At 43.0% G+C, this 25,139-nt stretch overlaps 1 protein-coding gene across 1 annotated transcript in view; it reads right to left on the bottom strand.

Moving 5' to 3' along the window:
• maml3 (mastermind-like transcriptional coactivator 3) overlaps nt 1–25,139 on the bottom strand; it is a 116,047-nt gene that overhangs the window by 29,798 nt on the left and 61,110 nt on the right. Inside the window, exons 2-3 of the mRNA XM_061830563.1 lie at nt 21,713–22,450; nt 18,122–19,039 (exon numbers count right to left, since the gene is read on the bottom strand). Coding sequence (XP_061686547.1) covers nt 18,122–19,039; nt 21,713–22,450 — 1,656 coding nt within the window. The remainder of the gene's footprint in view (nt 1–18,121; nt 19,040–21,712; nt 22,451–25,139) is intronic.

The following is a 25,139-nucleotide window of genomic DNA, read 5'->3' as shown; positions in this document are numbered from 1 at the left end:
AACATCATGAGTGACCAAAAGAACTCCTCAATAGTAGACTCGGCTCAGTAAAACTTGTGGTTGTATGATAGCCGAGATATATGCATCATGACCAAGGTTAAAGCATTTTATTTACTGTACTGCTATCTCCTGAATTAATTAGCCATTACCGCAATGATCATTTTAACTGTCTGAATTTCCGCCCCTTGTATTTCTAATTAACACTCTGTAGTTACCTGGTGAAATGTGACTTATTGACGGCAATGGGTCTCCCTTTTCAAGCATTTTAGGATGTGCTGCATCTTGTTTGTCTGACACGTCACACAGTTGAAAACAACAGCTGAGAAGAAGACTTCCCGTATCACCCTCAAAGAACAAAATAACTCATTCAAGTCATTTCCCCTTTCTCTCCCTTTGCCTTTGTTTACTCGTGGTGCTATCGGACAAAGCTTCGCCTTTTTCCACCCAGACGAACGTATGACATCATGGTGAATTGGCCAGTTATCGGGACGTGTTCTAAAGAGGTCTCACTGGTGCATTCAATAGCTTCTTTGATTTGTTGACCTGTGCACCAGATGAAAATGTTTGTTTGACCTTCACGACAGTTAAAAAAAAAAAAAACATCCAGGGATGGGAGAAAAGATGAAGGAAGCAGTCGCCTCACCAGATATGCCATCAGCACAAGCAGACATAAAGTAATTGTACCAAACACGCATGCAGCACAGGTTTCACTCATTTTATTCTCAGATTTAAGATGGGAGGAGTCCACTTTATGAGTAACTGCATTACTGTTGCTCTGAGGGCGCATTGTCTATTACACTTGGTTAGTTTCCTAAATCACGATTCATTTTCAATGGGGGCGCCCTGGAGTCTAATTCCACAGAGAAGAGCAAACGGGATATTGCGGACATGACGCCAAGCTAAACAAATAGATCTGAAATGTGCATCCCCGCTCAGGACACGCATGAGATGTTTCTCTTTCTCACACACACAGATGCAAACGCGCACGCACACAGTCTTATTTTTCCACCCCCAACGTTGATTTATGAACTCAAAATGAGATTGCTTTCCACAAGAGAGAGAAACACATACCAGCCAGTCATAAGAACAAATATAACACACACACACACACACACACACACACACACACCACACACACACACACACACACACACACACACACACACACCACACACACACACACACACAAAATATCAGAAAGTCATGCCTACTGTCCAAGCCAAGGAGAAACGGGGATGGAAAACAAATAGATGCGTTCCTGGTAAACCAGTGGTCTGTTCAGGAATGATTGCGGAACACCTGACTTCCATATTTTCAAAATTCAGCACCACACCAACAATGAGGGTGAGACAGATGCACCCATATGTATATATATGTATATATATATATATATATATATATCTCAGGCATGACCAAATCAACTATAGTGAAGAAAATACAGTGAGATCCGAGGAACTGGACATGCGACTTTCGTCACCATATGAACCATCGGTTGGATGATATGTAGAAATATATGTTTTTATTTTTTTTTATTTGACTTGAGAGGAAGAATTTGAGATACACGTGCAGTATGGTGACAGTGAACTTCACTCATTTCTCAACAAACAGCATCTTGGCAGAGATAGCTGGGGCATACAAGAACAGTCACGGAGTTGTTCCGAAGCCACTCCTTCATTATTTTTGCTGTGTGTTTAGGGTCATTGTATTGTTGGGAGGTGAACCTTCAGCTGAGGGCTGAGGTCCTGAGAACTCAGGAGCAGGTTTTCATCCAGGCTATCCCTGAATGGGCCACATCCATCTTTTCTTCAACTCCAACCAGTCGTCCCACCCGGACATCTTAAAAATACCCCCACAGCCAGATGCTACCACCACTGTGCTTCATCGTAAGGACTGTCTTGGACATGTGATGAAGACTGCCCATCACAAGGCAACACACACTGCTTAGAATTGAGGCTAAAAAGTTCTATCTTTGTCTCACTGACCAGAAAATCTTAATTCTAACCATGTTGGAGTCTTTTAGGGTTTTTTTCCCCTTAGCAAACGCCATGTGGGCTTTCATGTTTCTTTCACTGAGAAGAGCCATCCATCAGGACATTTTGCCATAAAGCCCCAGAATGGCGGAAGGCTGCAGTGACGGTTGACTTTCTATATCTTTCTCCCATCTCACGACTGCATCTCTGAAGCTAAGCCACAGTGAGCTTTGGGTTCTCCTTTACCTCTATCACCTAATGCTTCTGGTGTCTTGATTAATAGATTTGCTGAAATGGCCCATCAAGTGTTGCAGCCACAAATATAGTTAAGGTTTTATTGTACATTAGGGCTGCTGAAGCACGGACATTTCGAGAGATGAGAGGTTAAATCATGTGAAATCACCTTGTAGGTTCACTTATGTATCTATGAGTGTGTTCAACATCACACTTGTGAGCAGTTGCTCCTGCTACGTTTCTATTCCGGTCCTTAACCTTGTGAACTTGTCTTTGTCTGTGTGCCTATTTTTAATCACGCAACCGTCCCCAAAACCAGTCAGGAGAGACCAAATGCCCTTGTGTGTGTGAGACACAAAATGGTTGTCAGCCAAGAGTCCCGGTGCCAAACGCTTACTAACGACCGATGTTTGCTCATTTGTACTTCTTTCTGTGAGGGTGTGACTGTTTGAAAACAAAACCTCCTAACCTCTAATGGCTTGTAAAGGCGTCCTTTGAATTATTCTCTCAGCAGGTTTTGTAATCAAGAACCAAGCTTGCTTTCAGTAGACAGTGATGTTGTATTGTTTATTTGCATACTGTCAATTTATTGGCCAATGCATGAGGTACAGCGTGCAGTCTAATGTTGTTCCCTTTCGGAAAACATCTCAGTATGATACAGTGGAGTTGTAAATTTCCCACAATATAAATTTTACAACAGCTACAATAACAAACAATGCCAACAAAACAAAATTTACATAGAAAATGACAAAATATAAAATTTCAATTCCAAGATGGTCACCTTGCTGAATGCAACATGTTTTTACACCTGTTCCCCATTGAGTATCCTACCGTTTTAGTTGTGGAGTCACTAAGAAGTGGATGAACCTAAAATAACAGGATATTTGTCTTTAATAGAAGGTTCCTGAGTGAGAAAATGCTAAACACTTTAAGCTGAAATGAAACATTCAATTATGTTTGGAGTTCTGAGTGTGGTCAATAAGCTTAAAAAGAGGAATCCCAATGCAAACAATAAATGTAAATCTGTACAGTTGAGAGGATTTGTTGAGCTCAATACTGTTTAAAACCTCAATTCTGCACGTGCTTGGTTATACAGCTTTTAGCATTTGTTCAGCAATGAATCCATTTATCACAGAGATATTCCATCTTTAAATAATTACAAACTTTTCAAATCAATGTCCTGAGCTATCCTTGTAGTTCCTGTTTTGGAGCGTGGGTGGCGCTGTGCCCCCCCAATCCTCACCCCTTTATTTAGTCAGCACCACCTTGGCCGTGCACCTTTTCAATCAGGTGTCATCATCTTTGCATGCATAATGGCCTGCTAGATCCTGGAAACCCTCGCCAGAGTATTTACATTCCCCCGCGGTACACTGGCCTAGGACTTTTACATAAGCTAAACCTGATTCACATTGTTATGATTTCCACGTTCTTGCTCGTCTTCAGTACTCCTTCCGTGTTCCCTGCCTTTCTGATCTCTTCCACCACGCCACCAAGCCATCCATCTGCTCATGCCATTGCCTGCCGCACATTCCCTGTCTTGAAGACCCCCCTTTACGCCTCAGAGGTCCAGTTCCCAATTCCTTTTCCATAAACTATTCACCATAAACCTTTCACTCTCTGCTTGTTTGTGGGTCCAGTTATGATGGATAGCTTCATATTGTGAAAGAATGCCCCAAAGGGAGACTCAAAAATCAGGAAGAATACACCCATATTTCCAGAAAATGTCAGAATTTGAAAAACCACCAAGCTACGTCACAAAAAGAGGGGTCAGCAAATTGTGCGAGACCGCAGAGCAGCAAAGGCATACTATGAGGACCATTTTGCTTTTATTTTAGCATCTATATCTTTTTTGACACGCATGGCGACGGCACGCTGGTTGACTGGTTAGCACATCTGCCTCACAGTTTTGAGGCCCCGTAATCAAATCCAGCCTCCCTGTGTGGCGTATGGGTTGTTTGTTTATATGTGCCCTGTAATTGGATGGCGAACGGTTCCAGATGTACCCCCGCTCCCACCCAAAGTCAGCAAAGATCGGCACCAGCACACCCATGACCCCAGTGAGAGTTAAAGCGGTTCAGAAAATGGATGGATGGATAATGTCAGCAGATACATCCTTTTATTTTCATCGTTATTGTGTGCATTTTGAAAAAATCTCGAGTCAGTGACATTTGCAATGTGTGTTCTGTGAAATTGGAAACGGTGTAACAATAAATTTTGGTGTCACATTAAGAATTTGGAATATTACAAATCATTTTTAATCACTCGGAGAGGTGAATATGTAGTGTATTACTATATGCAAGCATTGACTCACACAGTGTCAAGAAAGAATTGATTTACACACACACACACACACACACACACACACACACACACACACGGGTTTGCTGTTGATGGTGCAGGTAAGGTTGTGCTTTCCCAAGCAATTTCAACTTTGTGTGAGACTGGCAGACAGTCCTGTATGTATGGTAAGCAGATTTTCTGCCTTTTTTGCACAAAAACTACAGTATGGAAGCATGTGACAAGGTAAAAGAGGGCAAAGGGAGTAAAAGAGTATGAAGGAGAAATACGTTGTTTCACTCAAAATGACAATAGAAGAGGAGAATAGATACAGTAAATCTCATGTCACCTATAGTGCATCGCGTGCGTGTCCACATAAGTGCATGCGCATGAAAGATGTCTGCATGAATTGACATGAAACACCTGACACTGATGAGGAGTGCTGTGAAATTGTAACTGGTTGGAAAGTGAATTATCTTTGCTTCACTGGGAATGTCTCACTGCTGTTTGACAAACTTGGGAAATGGAATTACAGCGAGAGCGCATCTTAATCGGTGGCGCTTTGTGTTCGATTGAGTCCGCGTTCATTGTGTGTCGGCTGAATTGCCCCAGCCCCCTTCAATAATAGAATTTTGATTTTGACTTAAGACTTTCAAAGTTTAACGTTAATCGTTGACAATTACAATGCAGTTTGGAAAGCACAACAAGTCACCTGATGTGACATGAGCCTCGAGAGATACGTCTTTGTGTTGCCCGTTCATTCAAGGGTGTAGCTAGCGGGTGAAGAGGATCTGTTGGGGTCACAGGGGCGCCTGAATCACTGACAGACGGTTTAGCACTAAGGAAGGGTTAGGATTAATGATTATTTGCCTTGTAATTGGATGTAAGGGAAACCTAAAGTAATAGTGCCAATCAAGCTGATTACTGATCCAGTGCACCATTAAGGTTTGTGACTGTGGTCACTATGATGGGTTGCATGCAGAAGACAGACAGGAAATACTGTAAATGTAGCCTGGCAATAAAAGTATTTATATGTAATGTGACTGGAAGACTTGATTACATAGCTATCAAGATTTTGCCTGCTCTCTTTTTTAGTGTATTCTGAACATTATGCTGTCTTCATTTTATTTATTGATATTATGCAGAAGTACTTGATGGCTACTGGGTGTGTAAACTGCATTTAACGGTCCTCAACATCACACTGCAACAAACCTGCGACTCCTCCACATGTCTCTATTTCTTAAATTTTACACCGATCTAACTAGATTGATTGGTATCTGACAATAATTAGCATTTTTATGCAGACCGGATGATTGGCTTCAGTGTCATAATTCGTTGATCCGATTTTTTTTTTTTTTTAAACTGGCAGTGAAAAAACATGTTGGCAGTGTGGGACACTGTTGTGTCTGAGACGTTTCCATTTGCAATCTCTGCAAAACTAAACTATCTTGTGGGGGAACATCATCTAAATCAGGGGTCTCAAACTCAATTTACCTTGAGGCCGCTGGAGGCAGAGTCTGGCTGAGGCCCGACCACAGCCTCGGTCAACATGCACGTGCGTGTAATTTAAATTAGAAATTGAAAAAGAATCCAATATTCTCAAACATCTTCCTCATTTTACACTGACAAACTTTTGTGTTAAGATGGGGGCCACAAAATATTGTCTCTAGGGCTGCAAATGGCCAGCAGGTTGCCAGTTTGAGACCAATGATCGAAATACTTCAACGCAGCACATTTGATCAAGCACCTGAGAAATGTATACAAGGAGGAATATGCCACGTTTAAGCAAAGCAGCATGGAAAAGGAAAAGCTAACAACCAAGCAAACATGTACGCAAACAACGTTTTACAATAACAAACAATATGGCTGAGACAGTGAGTAAGTTAGAGTTGGTCTGCTGAAGCTGATGTCGTTCAGTGTGCTGGCCAACCTCCCTTTGACTGTTGTGGAGAACATTTTCAAAGGTTGCAAGCACATTTTGATCCATGCTACATCTTCCCGGGGCACACATATTGTAGCAAAACCGGTCTACAAGGAGTGCACGGCCCAATGGAGTTCTTCTAGACCGTCGCAAGCCTTGTGAAAGAAGATCGTCCTTCGCTTAGCTTCACATTGACATTTGATCATCAGTAAAGTAAGTAATTGAATTACATTAAAGTTTTATTGCAGTAAATTCGCACCCATTATTTGTCTCATGTAAAGTCGCTTTGACCTGACTGAACTTTGAACTTATGTCAGTGGCCAATTCTTGAGGGTCCCTAAAGGTCATTGATGCTTTACCTTTTGTCCAAAACAGGGGTCCCCAGACTTTTTTACCCCAAGATTTACTTTTCAAGCAGCCAGCCTCTTGTGAGCTACCGAGGGGGGGATGATGATGATGCGCCCAAATCGTTTTAAGGTTAATGTTAGGTTAATGTTGCCTCCTATATTTAAAATACAGAATTAGCTTTTTGTGCACTGTATTGTCTGTGCTTTCATCCTGAATCAAGCTGTGCCAAGGTGGAATTTAAAAATTACACACCATCTCATCCTGCACTTTCTACTTTGGCTTCAGACCAGACCTTTTTTTACTCAAAAAAAAGAGAACATCTCGTCCAGTTTAACCACTTTTTCTTCGATTATTCACATACTCCGACAGTCATTGCATCTTAAAACAACAGCATTTCTTTTTTTAACTTTCTCCATTAATATCGAAAGTAAACATTAGCAGCATGTCTAGCTCGTTTTTATTCTGCGTTGCCCAGACTGTGTTGCTAACTAAAGCAGCGGTGGTGGACGCTGTCATTATAAAACACATTGATGAACTCCGTAAGTATTGTAACATTTGTAATTATGAGTGTACGTCTTTAAGAGTGTGTGGGCGTGGGGTGGTGGAAGGTAAATTGGGAAAAACATAGTGTGGCGTAGCAGTGATCGTGGTTAGAGAAAGTTCCTTGTGTTGCCTAAAAGAAACCAGTGGATTCTTTTCATTTTTTACAATATGTGAATTGTGCCATTGGCTGTAACAACCAGTCATCCCTCACTCATTAAATCACATTGCAAAATGCCACAAACTGAATAGTTGTATATTATACTTTCAATTCGCATTGGATTATTTTTTTTGCGCGCAATGCAGGATATCTGCGAAGAGACTGCATTGGGGGTGCACAACTGCGGACGCGCGCATTTTAGATGAAACAATGGTTGACGTCTTTTTTTTTTTTTTTCTTTTGGCACGCCGTCCTGCGATCGACCGAGACTCCCTCGCGATCAATCGACGCATTCAGCACCCCTGGTCTAAAACAATGAGAGAATACATTTGAAGATACTCATTTTACAGCACAAAAGCACATAGAGTAAAAGAACGAGTCATTTAAATAATCTATTGAGTTTTCGCTGAGAACGTCATCACGGCATGTGACTAAAATGGGCCAATCAAGAGAGAAGAGCTCCACGCTGTTCCCCGTGCAGGTTTTTTGATGTGTGTGTGTAGCATCCTATGAACAAGCTACGCAAATGTTCTGCGGGGGTCAATGAGTAGGCCACATGTGGGCGTTGTTGAGCGGGCGACCGTGTGAGTATAAACTGAGCAAGGTGGGTCACAGGTTTATTGAGCCTTCATTTAATTGTTCTATTGGTCATTGCTGGCATAGAGGAAACAAACATCTATAATTATTAAATAATCATTGTCAAAAAATTAAGTGAAATCGGATCATTTCCTGCAGTACCCTTTTTTACAAAAAAATTAATTTTTCAGAAACGCCCCCCCCCCCCAAAAAAAAAACACCTTCAGACATGTCAGTGAGCAGGTGACTCCAGTTTGCCTCACAGTCAAAGATTCCGAATTCAAATCAGCTGTCCCACTTTTCTGTGTGGAGTTAGGATGCTTTGCCAAAGTAGGAGTGTGTGTGTGTGTGTGGTGTGTGTGTGTGGTGTGTGTGTGTGTGTGTGTGTGTGTGTGTGTGTGAGGGGGAAATATCTTAAGTACAGACAAGAGGCGAGAACACTGCAAAATGAAAAATTAACCTTTTTTGCTTTGAGCAAGCTTGAGTCAGATGCAATGCGTTCAGTTATTCCTACTTGTCCATCGACATCTAATGTCCTTTTTTCAAAGGACAATATGAACAAAACACACTTCTACTCTTTCCATGAATGTTCTCAGTCTTTCCTCCATTCTTTCACTTTTGTCAGTATCAGGTTTAAGAATGTTGGATTAGGGTCCTTTAAGGGTGTATTAGCTTTGTCAAATCAATTTGGGCTAAATTGTGTTCATTTTTCCTCTCTGCCTGCACCACCACGCTCATTGCAAATCCCCTCTTCTCTATCCCCTTTCCCTTGAGCATTATATCGGTGGTCGTGGTGGATGAGAGGTGGGCAGGCGGCGGGGGGTGCTGCCAATGGAATGCATAGACAGTGACACCGAGACACAGGTGGGAGAACAGTACAATTTTACTGTCTGCTCTTATGCGTGTGCACATTACGTGCTAGGCCATCTTACTAACCAGTTGTGTGTGTGTGTGTAAGCATCTGAGTGAGCAGATGGAGAGAATGGGGTGAATTTAAGGAACAAGGGCAGGGTCACATCTGTGTCGTCTCTCATGTATGTGTGTGTGTGTGTGTTCCCCACATTCGGAGCCATTAACACAAAGAAGCTGATTACTGATTAGCAACATGGCACACTATTACATAAAAGTAAAATGTCTGACAACACGTATTTCCTCAACAGCCATCAGTTTTTTTTCATGGAATTTACAATCGACATCGCTTGGTTTGGTTAACTCTCAACCAAAATTTGGTGTGTAAAAAGAACAGTATTACTATTAGTATTAGTGATACAGTATATTGCGTCACTCCATCCGATACCAAAGTGCTCAAAGACTGGCGCGTTTAAACAGAAACAAGCTGTCACATGTATGCACGCACACACATAAGCAACTCCTGTCTACCCTCATCTTGGCGCTGCCATTGATTTGGGCTGTAAGGTCCCTCGGGCAATGGTTTCCACAGCAACCGGCAGCTGAGGAAGGCAGCCAAAGTTTGAGCTGGCGTGAGGGAAGTGTCTGCATGTTGTTTGTGTGTGCGGGCTATTTGTAAGTATGTGCACCAGTAACCAAACGTGAATATTTGTGCGTGCGCATGTGTGTGAGGTGCTGGCGGGGTGACAGCGCTCTGTTTAGTATGCAGCCTTCTGACTGCATCTCTGTTCCTTCCTTCCTTTCTTTGGCTCACAGAGAGCAAAAGAAAAAAAAAATCTATCTATCTATCTATCTATCTATCTATCTATCTATCTATCTATCTATCTGTCTGTCTGTCTGTCTGTCTGTCTGTCTGTCTGTCTGTCTGTCTGTCTATCTATCTATCTATCTATCTATCTATCTATAAATGCTGTGCTTAGTGTACTTTATCATTTACACACTCTATACACTGATTCATAAAGATTGTCCTACAGGTCAATATTACATTAGTTTCAGTTTAAAGCAGTTTGAGAAACACTGAAATGAATACTGAACTAATATAGTGACACTCCTCTGGACAGGAAAAAAATAAAATAAATAACACTGTAGAGGTGATATTTCCTCTCCAGCTCTGTATTCCCTCCCCAAGGGCAAGTCAAATGGGTGGAGTTGGTCTGCGTCCGAGTGCTTTCTTTAAAAGTAAAAACAGCTTTGGTGGCGGGGTTGAGCATTGTGTGGTAGGTGTTGCTCAAATAGACCGACACATTACAGCATACTGTAAATATCAAGGATGCTTACGCTGCTATATGGAGGAAAAAAACTGTGCAGTAATTCTCTACACTTTGGATGACACAACCAACCAGCCTCTAATCTCGGAAATAAACCCACTGTTGCAGATAAGCATTCTGTCTCAATAAATCACGTTTTATAAGAACATATAGAAGGAAAACCCACACACGCACACTAATGATTTGTAGTGATGTAGCCAAGAGCTCCCTCTAAGCAGAGGGGAGGCAGACTGTTTAAGGAGGCAAGGAGGGAAGGGTGGAGGGAAAATGGATGGGAGCGGAGATAAAAAGAAAAAAGTAGACGGCAAAAGCACAGGGAAAGTCATTTGTCGTGTTTGTCTTCACAGGAAGCATCTCACAAGAGTGCGAAAGAGCAAATACACGCCAGAACATTGCTCGCTCCCCCTTTCCACAAGTAACCCCACCCCCCCACCACAACCTGCCCTCATCTTCAGAGCCTCTCAACAGGATCTGAGAGCAGCTCAGCTCAAGCCCTGACACGTGTGCCTGAGCGAGGGGAGGAGTTAAGAGAGTGAGACTGAGCACTATTCAGTGATGTGTGCGCATGTGTGTGCTTGAGCTTGGAGAGAGAGAGAGAGAGAGAGAGAAGAGAGAGAGAGAGAGAGAGAGAGAGAGAGAGAGAGAGAGAGAGAGAGAGAGAGAGAGAGGAGAGAGAGAGAGAGAGAGAGAGAGAGAGCACGCAAGCTGTGAACGTACCTCTCTTTCTCTCTTAGGTGGAAATGCACACAACGCTGTGGTTATACCTCTTTTTTGTCCACCTTTTCTTCTTTCTGCACTTGACTTCTGAGGTCAATATTATCTAATGCAACTATGTCTGATAAAAAAAAAAACGGTTGCAAAAAAAAAGCAGTTAAAATCCATCTATCCATTTTCTTAGCCGCTTACCCTCACAAGGGTCGCGGGGAGTGCGAGAGCCGAGCCAATCCAAGCTGTCAACGGGAAGGAGGCGGGGTACACCCTGAACGGGTTGCCAGCCAATCGCAGGGCACATAGAGACGAACAGCCGCATTCACAATCACACCTAGGGGCAATTTCGAGTGTCCAGTTAATGTTGCATGTTTTTGGGATTGTGGGAGGAAACCGGAGTGCCCGGAGAAAAGCCACGCAGGCACGGGGAGAACATGCAAACTCCACACAGGCGGGGCCAGGATTGAACCCGGGACCTCAGAACTGTAAGAAAAACGTGAAACGTTTAAGAAAAAAAAATGGAATGTGTGCATCTACAGTTCATCATGTTAAATAGCAACTGCTGCGATAGCGATAGCCAAGAGTGCTTAAAATGCGTTCCATGGACCCAAACACTCAAATTACACATGACACAAATGTAGGACACAGACAAACGTGCATCTGTATTGACTTGAATTTACAAGTTAGCGCCACACCAGCAGATCTCTATAGGTTTCCCCATTTTTTTCTCAACTCAGTCTTTAAGCCCCACGCAAAGCTCACTTGAAATAAGCAATAAACAAAAAATAAACCAAAAAAAAAACTAAAATGCAAGTTAATCAACTATGACAAAACTACTCATACTAAGCAGTAACTGGGAGACAACTTGGTGGCTTAACCTGTACATTTGGGTTATTGCCTACAGTAAGTCCTGGAGACGTCATAAGTAGCACACATTTACAGACTGTCCAAAAAAAAAAAAAAAAAAAAAAAAAAAAATCAAGAAAAAAAAATACATTTGTAGCGTCTGTGGACTCCAAATACTGTAATAACAATTACTACTCTAATGACTTTTGCCCAACGTTAGCTGGGACAGGCTCCAGCACTCCTGCCACCCTTATGAGGATAAGTGGCTTGGAAAATGGATGAACACAATATTTTATCCCAGACAAACTGTCGTCGTTGTGGTGAGCCAACAGAGTCATTAGTTGCTAATGGGTTCGTGCAACGCCAGCGGACCAGTGCACTCTTGCCAATGTTTGCTCCGTCTGATACTTCACCCTTCACAGCCTTTAACCACAGGTGCAGTGCGTAGGTTCACAAAACAGAGAACCTTAAGAGAATGTTAACTGATTATTGTGTTCGCTAGCCGTTCAAAATAGCGCTGTTCGCCGAGTCGTTCTTGTGTTTTAGTCTCTATTTAATACACACGGGAAAATTAACTGTTTATAGTGTTCACTAGCACAAGAGCTAATGAGCTAGCTAGCTAAGAGTTGAACAAACAGCTTGCTCCAGTGTAGCAAAGTTGTTTAAAATGTCAGCACCTCTCCCCGAGTTTTTATGTTTGTCACCAATGAACAGAAACACAAGAACGTTGACTTTTTTTTTTTTTTAGCATTATCTCTGTAGCTCAATTCATTCAGCCACGAGTTAACTACCGCGAACGTCAATGTACATTTCATTGACAGGTGTAGGACTTGTCTTCAGCCCATCAACCACACACTCTTGCACCTCTCTGTTTGTTTCAGACCCAGGGGGAGCCGTATCACACAGTATCCAACCATCCATTTTCTGAGCCTCTTATCCTCACAAGGGTCGCAGGAGCGCTAGAGCCCATCCCAGCTATCTTCGGGCAGGAGGCAGAGCACACCCTGAACTGTTTGCTAGCCAATCGCAGGGCACATGGAAACAAACAACCATTTACACTCACAATCAAACCACAGGGGCAATTTACAGTCTCCAATTGATGCAGAGTGCCTGGAGAAAACCCACGCAGGCACGAGGAGAACATGCAAACTCCATACAGGCGGGGCTGGGATTTAGACCCCAGTCCTCAGAACTGTGAGGCCAACGATCTAACCAGATGCTCCACTGTGCTGTTTATCCCAGATTAAAGAAAAACAATGTCATGAATCATGAAAGAAATGAAACAAAATCACAACAATACCAATTTGAAAGCAAAACAAAATAATTTAAAAAAGGGTGGGCCTTATTTTTCATGATTTCAAAGGCACTTCAAAAAAAGAACAATATCATTTATAATAATAGTTTTGGGGAAAATAAATTAAGATTAATAATGCAAAAAAGAGAACAACTAACGAGAAAGCAATATACTTCTTTTAGCCAGCTGTGCCTTTTTTTTCCCCTGAGACACGGGCCCATGTACAGTACGGACACAACTCCCTTTGTGACGACAGTTTGGCTGTTCACCAACTTTGCACAGTCACGGATGAGGGATGAAGGCACACAGATGGGCAAATCCAGTCATATCTCTGTTTCAATTCCACAAAATCATGACCAGGAAGGAACAACCACAATTCTAACATGCCAAAGATTATCTGTGCAAGGGGCAAAATTACAGCAGTCCCTAGATTGATACTCAAAGCAGCCTGTGCCTGTGGGTGTGACTGGCAGATCCCTTTTTCATTCACCAATGCCTTTGTTGTGACTTAGCCCAATGAATTATGCCTAGTCAAAAGTAGACAGATAAATGTGACATGGAGAACTATGAAAAAGATCCTACTGTGTCTGCTGGAAAGTCAAATTTTACCTTCAATTGTGAAAATTAAAATTAATCTAAAATAATTTATTATCTGTCTGATTTCTAATGTTGCAATTATATGGGAAATTCGAATTCATAAAAGCACTGGCAGTGAGCGCTAATGATTAGATTTGCTTGCAATGCATTGACAGAACAAATCACAATCAAACGGCTAGCCCTTGCATTATTCTGAAATAAAGACAAGTCATTATCCAAGAAATGAAAAATTACATTTGATTATTTGAAAACCATCTATAGCCCCCTGGTTAATACCTGGCAGCAGGTTTATTTTGGGTCACAAAATTTATCACACCACCAGAAAAGATACATGATGCATTTTGGCTGGCACGCTTTAGCAACCGCTTTTTCCTATAGAACAAGCTGCTGCCAAAATGCTTCATTTTATTAAATTCAACTTTACATGATCAGGATTTTTGGGGTCGATGACCAATCTGAGAGTTAAAAAAAACAATAACTGATCACCGATCCGATCACAATATGTAGCAATGAGTCTATTTAAATGACCTGTTCATGTACTGTATGTACAACAATTTTATTGCAGTAACCTGACATAGTGCAATTGTGAAAGAGCAAATTTGTCTTGTAGTGTGATCCGCACATTCTGTGTCTCTCAGCCGTCTCATCTCCCCGATGCAGCCGTTGATTATTTGAAATTTTTAATAACTTTATTGGGCATTGGCCTCACAGTTCTGAGGTCCCGGGTTCAATCCCAGACCCACCTGTGTGGAGTTTGCATGTTCTACCTGTGCCTGTGTGGGTTTTCTCCGGGCCCTCCGGTTTCCTCCCACATCCCAAAAACATGAAACATTAATAGACACTCCAAATTGGCCGTAGGTGTGATTGTGAGTGCAGCTGTTTGTCTCGATGAGCCCTGCAATTGGCTGGTAACCAGTTTAGGGTGTACCCTGCCTCCTACCAGTTGACAGCTGGGATAGGCCCCAGCACTCCCCGCAACCCTTGAGAGGATAAGCGGCTAAGAAAATGGATGGATAACTTTATTATTATTATATCCTGGGCAAGATGGGTGTAAATGTCTTTTGTGGAGCCAATCAAAGACGTCATTGATCGGATCGGCGCATTATGACAATAAAGCCGATCAACCTATCAGCATAAAATGCTCATGATAGGCCGAAGACTTGTGGGTGAATTTGAATCACCACCCTTTCGTTCGTAGGCTATCGAATGCAGTAGTTGTCATACATAACACCTGTCACACTGAAATAAAAGGTCCTGAAATTGTACGTTATACTTTCAATTCAGGTTGGATTTTTTTTTTCCTTGCATGCACGTGCAGCTTAGAGGGAACATTGGTCATGGTGACAGAGAGGAAGGCGACTGCTTATTTGAAATTGCTTCAAAACCTTATTTGACTATGTCTAGACCCGTAGTTTTGTTACGTTACTGATAATTCATATATGTTGAAATCTTATTGATCCATGTGTTGGCTAGGTCTTGCCATTTGAGTCCCTCTGTGGGTAACGCTAATTGTTTATGTGTTTCAGGGATCGAGGATCTTTGAGCGCTTGTGCATGTCACGCTTTGGCAGGGAAAAAAAAAAAGGCCAGACAATGATCAGAGTGGAATTACCTAAGGATAGCTCAAGGGGTGGAGAGAGAGTATGTAGCAGGAAGGACTTCAGCAGTGCCTGCATGCGTGTGGGCGTTTTCAGAGCCTGTTTATTGTTGATAGTGCATGCGCATGGGTGGGGGCTGGTGTCGTGACTCACAGGGTTATTAACACTGGCACCACCTTCTTCATGTCCTGTAGTCAGTGTGTGACACCATCATTTCCTACATGCATGAGAATACGCATGAACTCATTAACCCATACAAAAGATCGAAGCTGCTTCAGTTGATCACAACGGTTCCGGAAGGCCTTCATAAGGGCCAGCAGCTGTCATTCCACCTTGCATCCGGCTGTAATCGTGACTTTGACAACCCAAGTGACCGGCTTGATGCTGTACCACACCACTGTATACAATGTACTGGATGCCAACCCATTGTTGCAAACCGAAAGCACCACATCATCCGTCAAATACAGACCACCATGCCAACATATACTCCAGACACATGCCTGTGTCTTTTTTTCCGCCGAGACATCGACTGCCGTGGCGATGGTAGCCTCGGTAACGGCCATAAATTAGCATCACGGCATTATGTGAGGAAGCAACAATTAAAGCTTGACTAACAAGCTTTTGAGGAGCACAGCTGATGTTTCCCTGTCCAGCTGCTAACAGAATTAGCCAACACAGTGGGAAAGTCGGGGGGGGGGGGGGGGGGTGGTGTGTGAAACTGATAGTTTGAGTATCACTTGTCAGATACATGTGTGCGCACATGCAGATAGACATTGATAAACTGGAAAGCAAAACTGAAGCAAGCCAGTTCATGGTAGTTTAAAATCCACAACACAGAAAACATTCAAATCACACACACCTCAAGTGATATCATGCAAAATTCATTCTAAACCAACACCATACAGACAAATACATTCTTGACCATCTTATATAGTCAAAAAGTGACTTAGCACACAATTCAATTGGCCAGCTGTTTTTAACTTAGAGTATTTGCTGAAGGCCAAAAAGGAAATGAGCAATATTTTTTTTTGCTACTTGTTGAATGCGGTTTGACCATAAACTTGTAATATGAAAATGACTTTTGCCAAACCTCTTTGATACCACCAGCAATTATTTGCCCTTGGGACTGGAAAAGAAAGTCAACAGATCTCAATCTCCCTCTAGTGGCTAGTTTTAGGAAAAGTCATCCCTCCTGCCCATCCGATGTACGTGCTTGTTGCATTAATGAAGTGTCATATTAAGTGGTTAAATGTTTAAATATTTGATGTATTATTAATTGTTCAGCAATAATACTGAATTTTCTAACTGCACAAGAACCTGCAGACATCTTACAAAAATAAGATGAATGTTGAATGATGAGTTGAATTAATCAATTGCAATTGAGTTTTGAGAGACTATTAAATGGCTATCTAACAATCAAATTTTGTAACAAATGGCCGTAAATGGGGCATTTTGCCCTCATTTTGGAAATCGGAAAAGGATGCAAGCCAAAATAGTCCTGACACAGTCACGAGAACACTGTAAGATGGAAGAAGAATATAAAGATATTTTGCATTCATGAAGTGCCACTTTGCATTGCACACTTATTTTTCCCTTTGGAGCCGCTTGCTCCTTTTTCATATTCACAGTATTCACACAACAATAAATCTCTTGCTTCTTGTGCTTGCTTGTATGCACATTGCTCTCTTCTTGTGCTTTTCCAGTCTCCAGTTCTCCTCTGCTCACTCAAATAAATCTCTCAAACCCCGCCCCGCCCCGCCACCCATCGAAATCTAAGAAACACACACACACCTATACTTGTGCACACAAACACACAACCCTCTAGGCAACAGCCACAAAGGCCCCATATTAATAAATCTGCTCCTTTATTGGTGCTGAGTGTCTCTGGCAGGAGGGTAAAGGGGGTGGGGCGGGTGACAGGGAAGAGGAGGAGGAGCAGGAGACTCAGAGATCAGCAGAGGGGGTGAATGACTAAAGTCATATCATAAACATAACAGAAAACGGGGTTGGAGGAGGGAAAGATGAGTTATCACATTAGTGCATTCTAAACAAGCGTGCGCAACAATACATGCTCTCATGCGATTCATAATACAATAGAACTGATATATTTACCATTAAACACACCGTGAAAAGAGCCACTTGGGCCTTCACCCGGTGTGGGTGTTTGTTAAGAATGTAGCTCTCCCTACACTTCCTTAATATCGCTTCTGTAATGGATTATTCAAGACACCTGACATCTGGCTGAACCACCGAAGCATTCTGAATATGGTTACGTTGGTCACCAAGCTCTGGAAGCCAACAGCCTGAGGTGGGCTTGTGGTAATGACATCGGCGAGCTTGGCTTAGTGGTCAATCTCAGCCATCAGTCAGCTGTGACAGATTGGGGATATGAGCTAAGGAGCTGTTTGGCTCGGTGTTTGTGTGTGAGCGCACGCGTTTGTGTGTACGGGAGGAGGAGGCGAGAGGGCTATCAGTGGTGTTCGTGTTGCAGAGGCATCAATACGCTCTCGACAGGCCATTTTCCTATTACCCAGCTCCGGGTTGTTGCTGAGGCAACTGCCGCCATTTTACCTTGGTTGGCTTCACCGCTGTAAGACTCTAAAGCGATCTGAACTCTGCCCGTTTAAATGACTTTTACCTTCCGAGCATCATCTGTATTTGTCGAGAAACGGTTGTTTATATAAACCTTTGGCTGACAGCCATCATCCTGCACATGGACCCGCTAAGACTTTGTTCTCATTCGAAGGTCAAATGAAAGAAGAAAACATTCCAAGTGGACTACGTACTATTATGTGGTCATATTTGCTGACGAGACTCCGGCACTAAATTCAACCACACCACTAATGATCGTGGAGAGTATTATACACTTAACTTACCTGTCCGTGTGGCTGCATGTTGCTGTAGGGGATGTTCTGGTTCAAGACTTTTTGCTTCATAAGCAACATTCTCTTCTGCTCCTCACTCAGATGGGCTGTTTGGCCAGGGATTGGACCCTGGGTTTGCCCCGGACCGGCCCCTTGGCCTCCTCCAGCCATGTACGGCGGCATCATGGGGTTCTTGACCTGGCTGCTTCCTCCCATGGGTGGGGTCATCCTGTGATCCACCCCACTGCCGCTGAAGTGACTCAGTGGCTTGGTGTTGTTATATGACAAAATGGCTGCCGTTTGCTGCTGTTGTTGTTTGGTCAGAGTGTTCTGCCCAATACTGTTCTGCTGTTGTTGGCCAATCAAACTCATGTGATTGTGAGGGAGGTAGTTGTTCATAGGAGCTTTGGGTCCGTTGTTGGGGGGCAACCCAGCCACTAGCGGGGTCTGCGGTGTGTTAAAGGCTTGCGGTGGATACATCATGGGGCTGTTGGGTTTATCTTGGTTAAAGGGACCAGCATTGTACGGACTGGTGGGAGGGCCTGCCGGTGACCAGTTTGCTGCTTGCTGCTGCTGTTGCTTCTGCTGCAACAGTTTAGCACGTTGCTGTGCAGCCATTGCTTTTAGCTGCTCCGCATGGGAAAGTTCAGGGGTTACTGGTCCGACCGGCTGACCTGGGGCGACCCCAGGTCCTGCTTGTCCAGTGCCTGCCTGACTAACAACCGGGCCTGGGTTCATCATGTATCCATTGCCAGGCCGTGAAGCTGCTTGCGTCTGAGCCTGGGTCGGGGTCTGAGGAGACCGAGCCACGCAGTTGTGTAATGGGGACCCTGATGCCATAGCAACGGCGGGGGACTGCTGCAAAGGTTGCTGAGGAGGTGTCCCATTGGCAGTGGTTGCAAACTGTGGGCCCGATGATGATGGCCGAACCTGAGGAGAGTCCACAAAGAAAAATAACGTGCAACGTTGACATAATGTTGATTTAAATTCTAAATAGCGGTTACCGATATTGGTCACAATTCATAAAATGTACGTGGATTTTTTGTTTCAATGTATTCCTTCTCTCATTACAATAAAGCACATGGGAATTCATCAATTCCCGGCAGTTTTAGCTGAGAGGGTGTATTTAGTTTAGAATGGTGTTGTTTACATTTGCCATAGTCAAAATTTGTGAAAGGTACCAAAATAACACAGCAATCTCATAACCCTTTTGCCACAATTCAGCTAGAGTATCAACTTAAAGGGGAAATCCAATGCTTTCCATGAACAGTAAATCTAATAGGTCATGTAATATGTACCCTATTTTGACAATGTAATGTTAAATCCTCTCTCATTTAATAGTGTTTTGAGAAGATTTTTATCGACAATTACGAATTTTCAGGGGCTCTGCCATTTTCGCGAGTCGTGGGTGTATGTGACGTGTACCGTGCCGTTCCAAACACTGGATTACATGGGACACCATTCATGCCGAGCGCCGATTTCTCGTATTTATCCTCATCTGATGAAGAAATAGCAGTATCGGGAAGACGGAGAAATACTTCCATACAGATTTGAACCTGTGGCTGTAATTAATGTTGGATATTCGGATGGTTCTTCAGGCAGAATGATGCGGAGTCTAACTACTCGGAGGCCTGCGCGTGACATAAATGCGTAAACAAAGGCCCCCGGGAGCCATGGGCCGGCTGCCGCGGATGGTTCTTCGGACAGGAATGACGCGGAGACTGACGAGCGAGTTACGGCAGCCAGCCGCGAGCCGAGCTTCCTGGCGGTGGAGGCCGTTAACCCCGGATGCCAACGCTAGGCTAAAAGCCTCCGCCACCACCGAAGCTCGGCTAAACGCCACCGCTGCCTGGAAGCTGCAGCTGCCCTGTTTCCAAACACTTTACCTATATAGTATTAGGTTTCCCATAAATTCAGTGCCTTTCGATGACAAAATGGGACTGCTTCTGTCATCCCAATCACAGTGCACATATACAGTGGACAAACAACCGTTCACATTCACACCTATGGATTTTTTGAGTGGCGGCACGGTGGGTCGGCTGGGAAAGCGTTGGCCTCACAGTTCTGAGGTCCCGTGTTCAATCCCGGACTCGCCTGTGTGGAGTTTGCATGTTCTCCCCGTGCCCGCGTGGGTTTTCTCCGGGCATTCCGGTTTCCTTCCACATCCCAAAAACATTGGGCACTCTAAATTGGCCTCCGGTGTGATTGTGAGTGCGACAGTTAGTCTGTCTCCATGTGCCCTGCGATTGGCTGGCGACCAGTTCAGGGTGTACCCAGCCTCCTGCCCGTTGACAGCTGGGATAGGTTCCAGCACTCCCCGCGACCCTCGTGAGGATGAGCGGCAAAGAAAATAGATGGATGGATCTTTTGAGTATTCATTTAGCCTAACATCCAGGTTTGGGATCAAGTCTCGGCTCTGGTCTTCCTTCATTTTCTCTCTGTGCGTGCATGGCTTTTCTGGGGGTAGTCTGGCATACGCCCACATTCTACAGACATGCCATCCGAGCCACTACCTGGAGAAGACCCAAGCAAGCACAGAGACAACATGAAAATTGTACACAGTGAGCTTCCAAGACAGAGTCAAAGCTTGATCTCCTGAGGGTGGCGTAATAAAGTATTGTCCTCCAAGCAGTTTTTCTCTATCTCTCTCTCGATCTTTTTTTTTTTTAAACAATACAGTGTTTATTGAATTATTATTGTCACTGAATTCATCTATGAAATTTTCGTCACAGTGGCTGAACACAGCGCCGTACTGGCTGGTAATGTCAGACACTGGATTCCCCCACTCACACCCCCAATATCCTGAACAACCAGTGTTACAGCTGTAACGAACAAAATGATCTTTGTAATAAACAACCGCGGCACGTTGAATTCATGGAAAATTATACTGGGCCAAACTTTTTTTATGGAAATGTTGCTGCTTTTTCAAGTCACAGAGGGCCTGATTTACTAAGATCCCAAATAGCGAGTGCCAGAAAAATTGCTCTGGGACAGGCAAGCGCTAATTGTCACCGTCCATTGAAATGACCCAGATGCACAGAAATGTGGAGTTGCAAGGTTTGCCATTGCTGATCATGGCATGACTCCATTTTGTGACTGGCTCCAAGTCAGTCCATAGATAATTCACAAGCTTCAAAGCTGTATTGCTGAATAGATGATATGTTGTGATGAATTTTGTTCCCATTTCAAAAATGTTTCTATGAGCAGAAGTATTCCCCACTGACCTTCATTTTACCTGTGCTGGGGCCGGTTTACACCCGCCTTTTGGAGTTGCTATTTAAAGGCCCCAAATTAGCCAGCACATTTTGTCTTGGGTTCGATTGAATCACATTCCTCTGCCGAGTTCATCTTTTTGTGCAAACTCCTCCCACAACATGTAAAATTAACTGTGCAGCAATTTAGTGTGTTTTGCAGATACAACAGATACATCTGTTTGTGTTCACATTCAAGTTCTTGCCTGTTTTTGCAGGTACAAAACATTGGTAAATCGGAACCCAAGTGGCTTAATCGCAAGTCTAGTGCTGGTTTACCGACTTGAACGGAACTTTGTGGAAATATTAATGACGCATCCTCTTTTTATAGTCAGGACTCTGCGGTACATACCTGCGGTGAGCCCATGGGCACCTGTGGACCGCCCTGTGGAGGCTGAGCAGGGGGAAGAAGGGATGTTTGTGGCATGGCCCCCCCTGCAGGTACTGTTGTATTTCCAACAGCTTCCTGTGGTCCTGGAGTCTGATTGTTTACTGGCTTACCAAAATCGGCCTCTTTCTTGTCTTCAAAGTCCTCATTGAAAAGGTCGTGCATATCGTCCTCTGGCACTGTGTTGGCCAACTCATCGATTAGCTCCTGCCACTCTTGATCATTGAGGTTGATGTCAGAGAAGAGCTTGTTCTGATTGGACAGAGACTGGGGATCTGAAGACTCTATTCCACCTGCATCATCTAGCGGTTCCTGTTTCAGTTCTTTGAGGAGGCTGAAGCTGTCCTCCAAGTCGAGTGAACCGTTCATCTTCACGTCTGAAAGATGACTACCACCATTTTTCCCCAACTCATCCGCCGGCCGCCCTACATGCTTTCCATTGCTGTTTGTGCTGTTTCCAGAGGAAGTGTTGGGACCACTCAGTAGGGGCTTAATGTCTATTTGGTGGTGCAGTGGAGAGATGGGTGGAAGGTTGTTGTTATTGTTGTTGGGAAGACCTGTTAGTGATTCTAAACCACCAGAACCATCCTTCCGTAATCGTTTGCTCGTTGGTGAGTAGCTGCCTCCATCGCAGATGCCATTCTGCTCACCATTGAGTGGGGATCTTGCACTGTCCAGTTTCCTTTTTACTGTCTCTTGGAGCTGAAAAAGAAGGAGAAATGATAAGCAACAAGCTGACTATGTATACCACCAAACAGCCTACCTATAACACAACATAGGAAATATAACATCTTCAATTATCCTAATAAGAATTATTTTTTTTTGTCGTGTGAAGAAGCGCGAGTTCCTAGAAAAATCTTACGTGAGCAAAGGGAAAGCTTGCAAATACAGAGGCAAATAATAAAACCACACACAGGTGTTCTGATGGAGATTCAAACTGCGGCAGACATTTGAACCACTATTTCATCATCCTGTCAGTTACACATCTACGGTAAACTTAAATTTCGGTTTTATGTATAATAGCTAATGTTTGAAACTACCTGTACTTAGTGTCATTAATGACGTTATCATTTCTTTCATATTCAACAAGCGAGTGCTAGTATTTGAAGAGGTGGTGAAGAGTGCTGTATGGGTCTTTTACTGCTGATAGTACACTTAATTATTTTCATGGGTTACATACACACAATGTATTGATATCTCAGCCTAAAAAGGAGATGAAGCTTGATCTCCTCTCTGTGTTTTAGTTAGAGGAACACCCCAGGTAAACACATATGCCAGTGAACAGCCAACAGTGTGTGTGTGTGTGTGTGTGTGTGTGTGTGTGTGTGTCTGTGTGTGTGAACGCATGCATGTTTAAAATCCTTCGTACAATGGGTTTAAATAATTTAAGTCTCCCCCATGCGGGCCCTGATTCTGAGAGCCAATACGGGTGTTTGACTGTGTGTGAAACTATGCAATTGCGAGGGGTGTGTTACGAGATTTCCTCAAATGCCTGCGACTGATGTTGATAATAACAGACTTGATTTTCAAAGCCCACCTATAAAAAAAATCCCATAATTATTTAGTTGGTGGAAGTGATGGCACCCACCCACACAGAAAAATGCAGGCAAGCACACACAGGGCTTCTGGATATGCACCCATCTATAAAAAGCTAACGCATAGAGTGTTGAACTTGGGCTCTTCTTCGTACTTTTCAGTGCTATTGCCTGCACAAACGTGCAGAATGAGTGTTAAATAATGTAAGCATGTGCAATCTGGAAACGTTATTGGGCCTGAGGCTGTATAATTTGAATATGCGGTAGATTAGTCAAAAAGAAATATGCCTCTAAAGTTGCACACAGTTTTAAAGGTCCCATATTTTGGCTGCTTAGACCGCCATAGAGTGACTCTCTAACACAGACTTTGTATAAAAGTCAAACTTTTGCACCCTTCCATATGGTTGGTCCCAACCCAACTGTCGCCCCCAGCTTGTGCTCAGAGAGGTAGGTGGGAAATCTTCAATTGCGACGTAGAGAAGAAGAAATTCAAATGACCTGATTTCAAACCTCTGGGCACAAAAGCGTCAGGAACTCAGCAATGCGTGGACATCTCTAATTCATATTTCACATTTTCTGTGGCAACCCAGAGACTAATCCATCTAAAGTACTAGAAAAGGTGAGTTTTCTAAAATATGAGACGTGTAATTAGTCATCATTCATGACATGGTGAGACGTTAGCATATGCTGGGAGAGAGGAGGGGTCTAATTGAGAAGATGTCGTTGAAGAGAGACTAGGACAGGGCTCAGCAACCTTTTTCAGGCTTAGGGCTACTTGGTAAGCACTGATCGTATGAAGGGCTACGTGACCTGTTTGCAGCAAATTTCAGACTCAGTTCATTACACGTACATAAAATATATATTTTTTAATTTATTGTAGTAAATGACATTACAGGTATTTTAAAATTTTAATTCACCTATGCAAGTCAGATTCAGAATTTAAAGCACAAATAATAGTGACAATTTGTAGCCTATGGTATTTTTAGAACATACCTCGCGGGTGCCTTACAGTATATGGTCCTCGCGGGCGACCATTCACCCACAAGCACCGCGTTGGTGACCCATGGAATAGGACTTGGGTCAAATAAAGTGACGTAAATTCAAAGCACCAAGAGTTCAGTGTTACCCTACACTTCCTTACTTGTTAAATTTGAGTGTTTTGTTTCATATTTTCAAGGATTTTTTTTTCTAAACCTTGGTGACAATTAAGAATGTAAATTAGTTTAAGATGTATGAGGCTGATTTATTTTTCAACTTTTATGACACCAAATATTTGAAAATGTTACCTCAAAATTGCTTGAAAAAATAACTTGAACGTTGACTAGCAAGCCAGAGTCTACCATTTAACTTTAGAAGTTTGAACGTTTTTGTTTTTTTTTTTTAAATCACAATTATAAGCCTAATCACATCTGTGAAATAAGCCTCTTTCATTAACACCAAATTAGCTTAACAATATTTTCATTACTATCCATTGGACAACCAATGGCATGAAAAAGAAAATGAGCATTCAAATGTGAGGGACAGGCGAAGAAAAGATACTAATGGAAGCAGAGACTATTAGAAGTAGTTTAATCCAGTCGAATACTTAGCTGGAGCAGAGCAAAAAAAAGACCAGAAGAATAAAATGGCGAGGATGTAAAACACAATGGCAGAGAGAAAAAGGAGCAGAGTGCCTCTTGTGTCTGTTTCTTTGACATAATCACCTGGTGACTACTCTTTTGTCTGCTGCCAGAGAGAGCATGACAAAGAATCTGAGACAGAGGTGTAAGTGTTTACATACACAAGGAAGAAGGGATTTATTTGTCAGGCTGATGGTCTTATTTCTTTCAAGTGGACATGCTAAAAGAACGTGAAGA

The sequence above is a fragment of the Syngnathoides biaculeatus genome, chromosome 9 (assembly GCF_019802595.1).
Source record: "Syngnathoides biaculeatus isolate LvHL_M chromosome 9, ASM1980259v1, whole genome shotgun sequence".
Lineage (NCBI taxonomy): Eukaryota > Metazoa > Chordata > Actinopteri > Syngnathiformes > Syngnathidae > Syngnathoides > Syngnathoides biaculeatus.
Note: the sequence above shows the minus strand (reverse complement) of the source record. Positions and strands in the feature narration are given on the sequence as shown.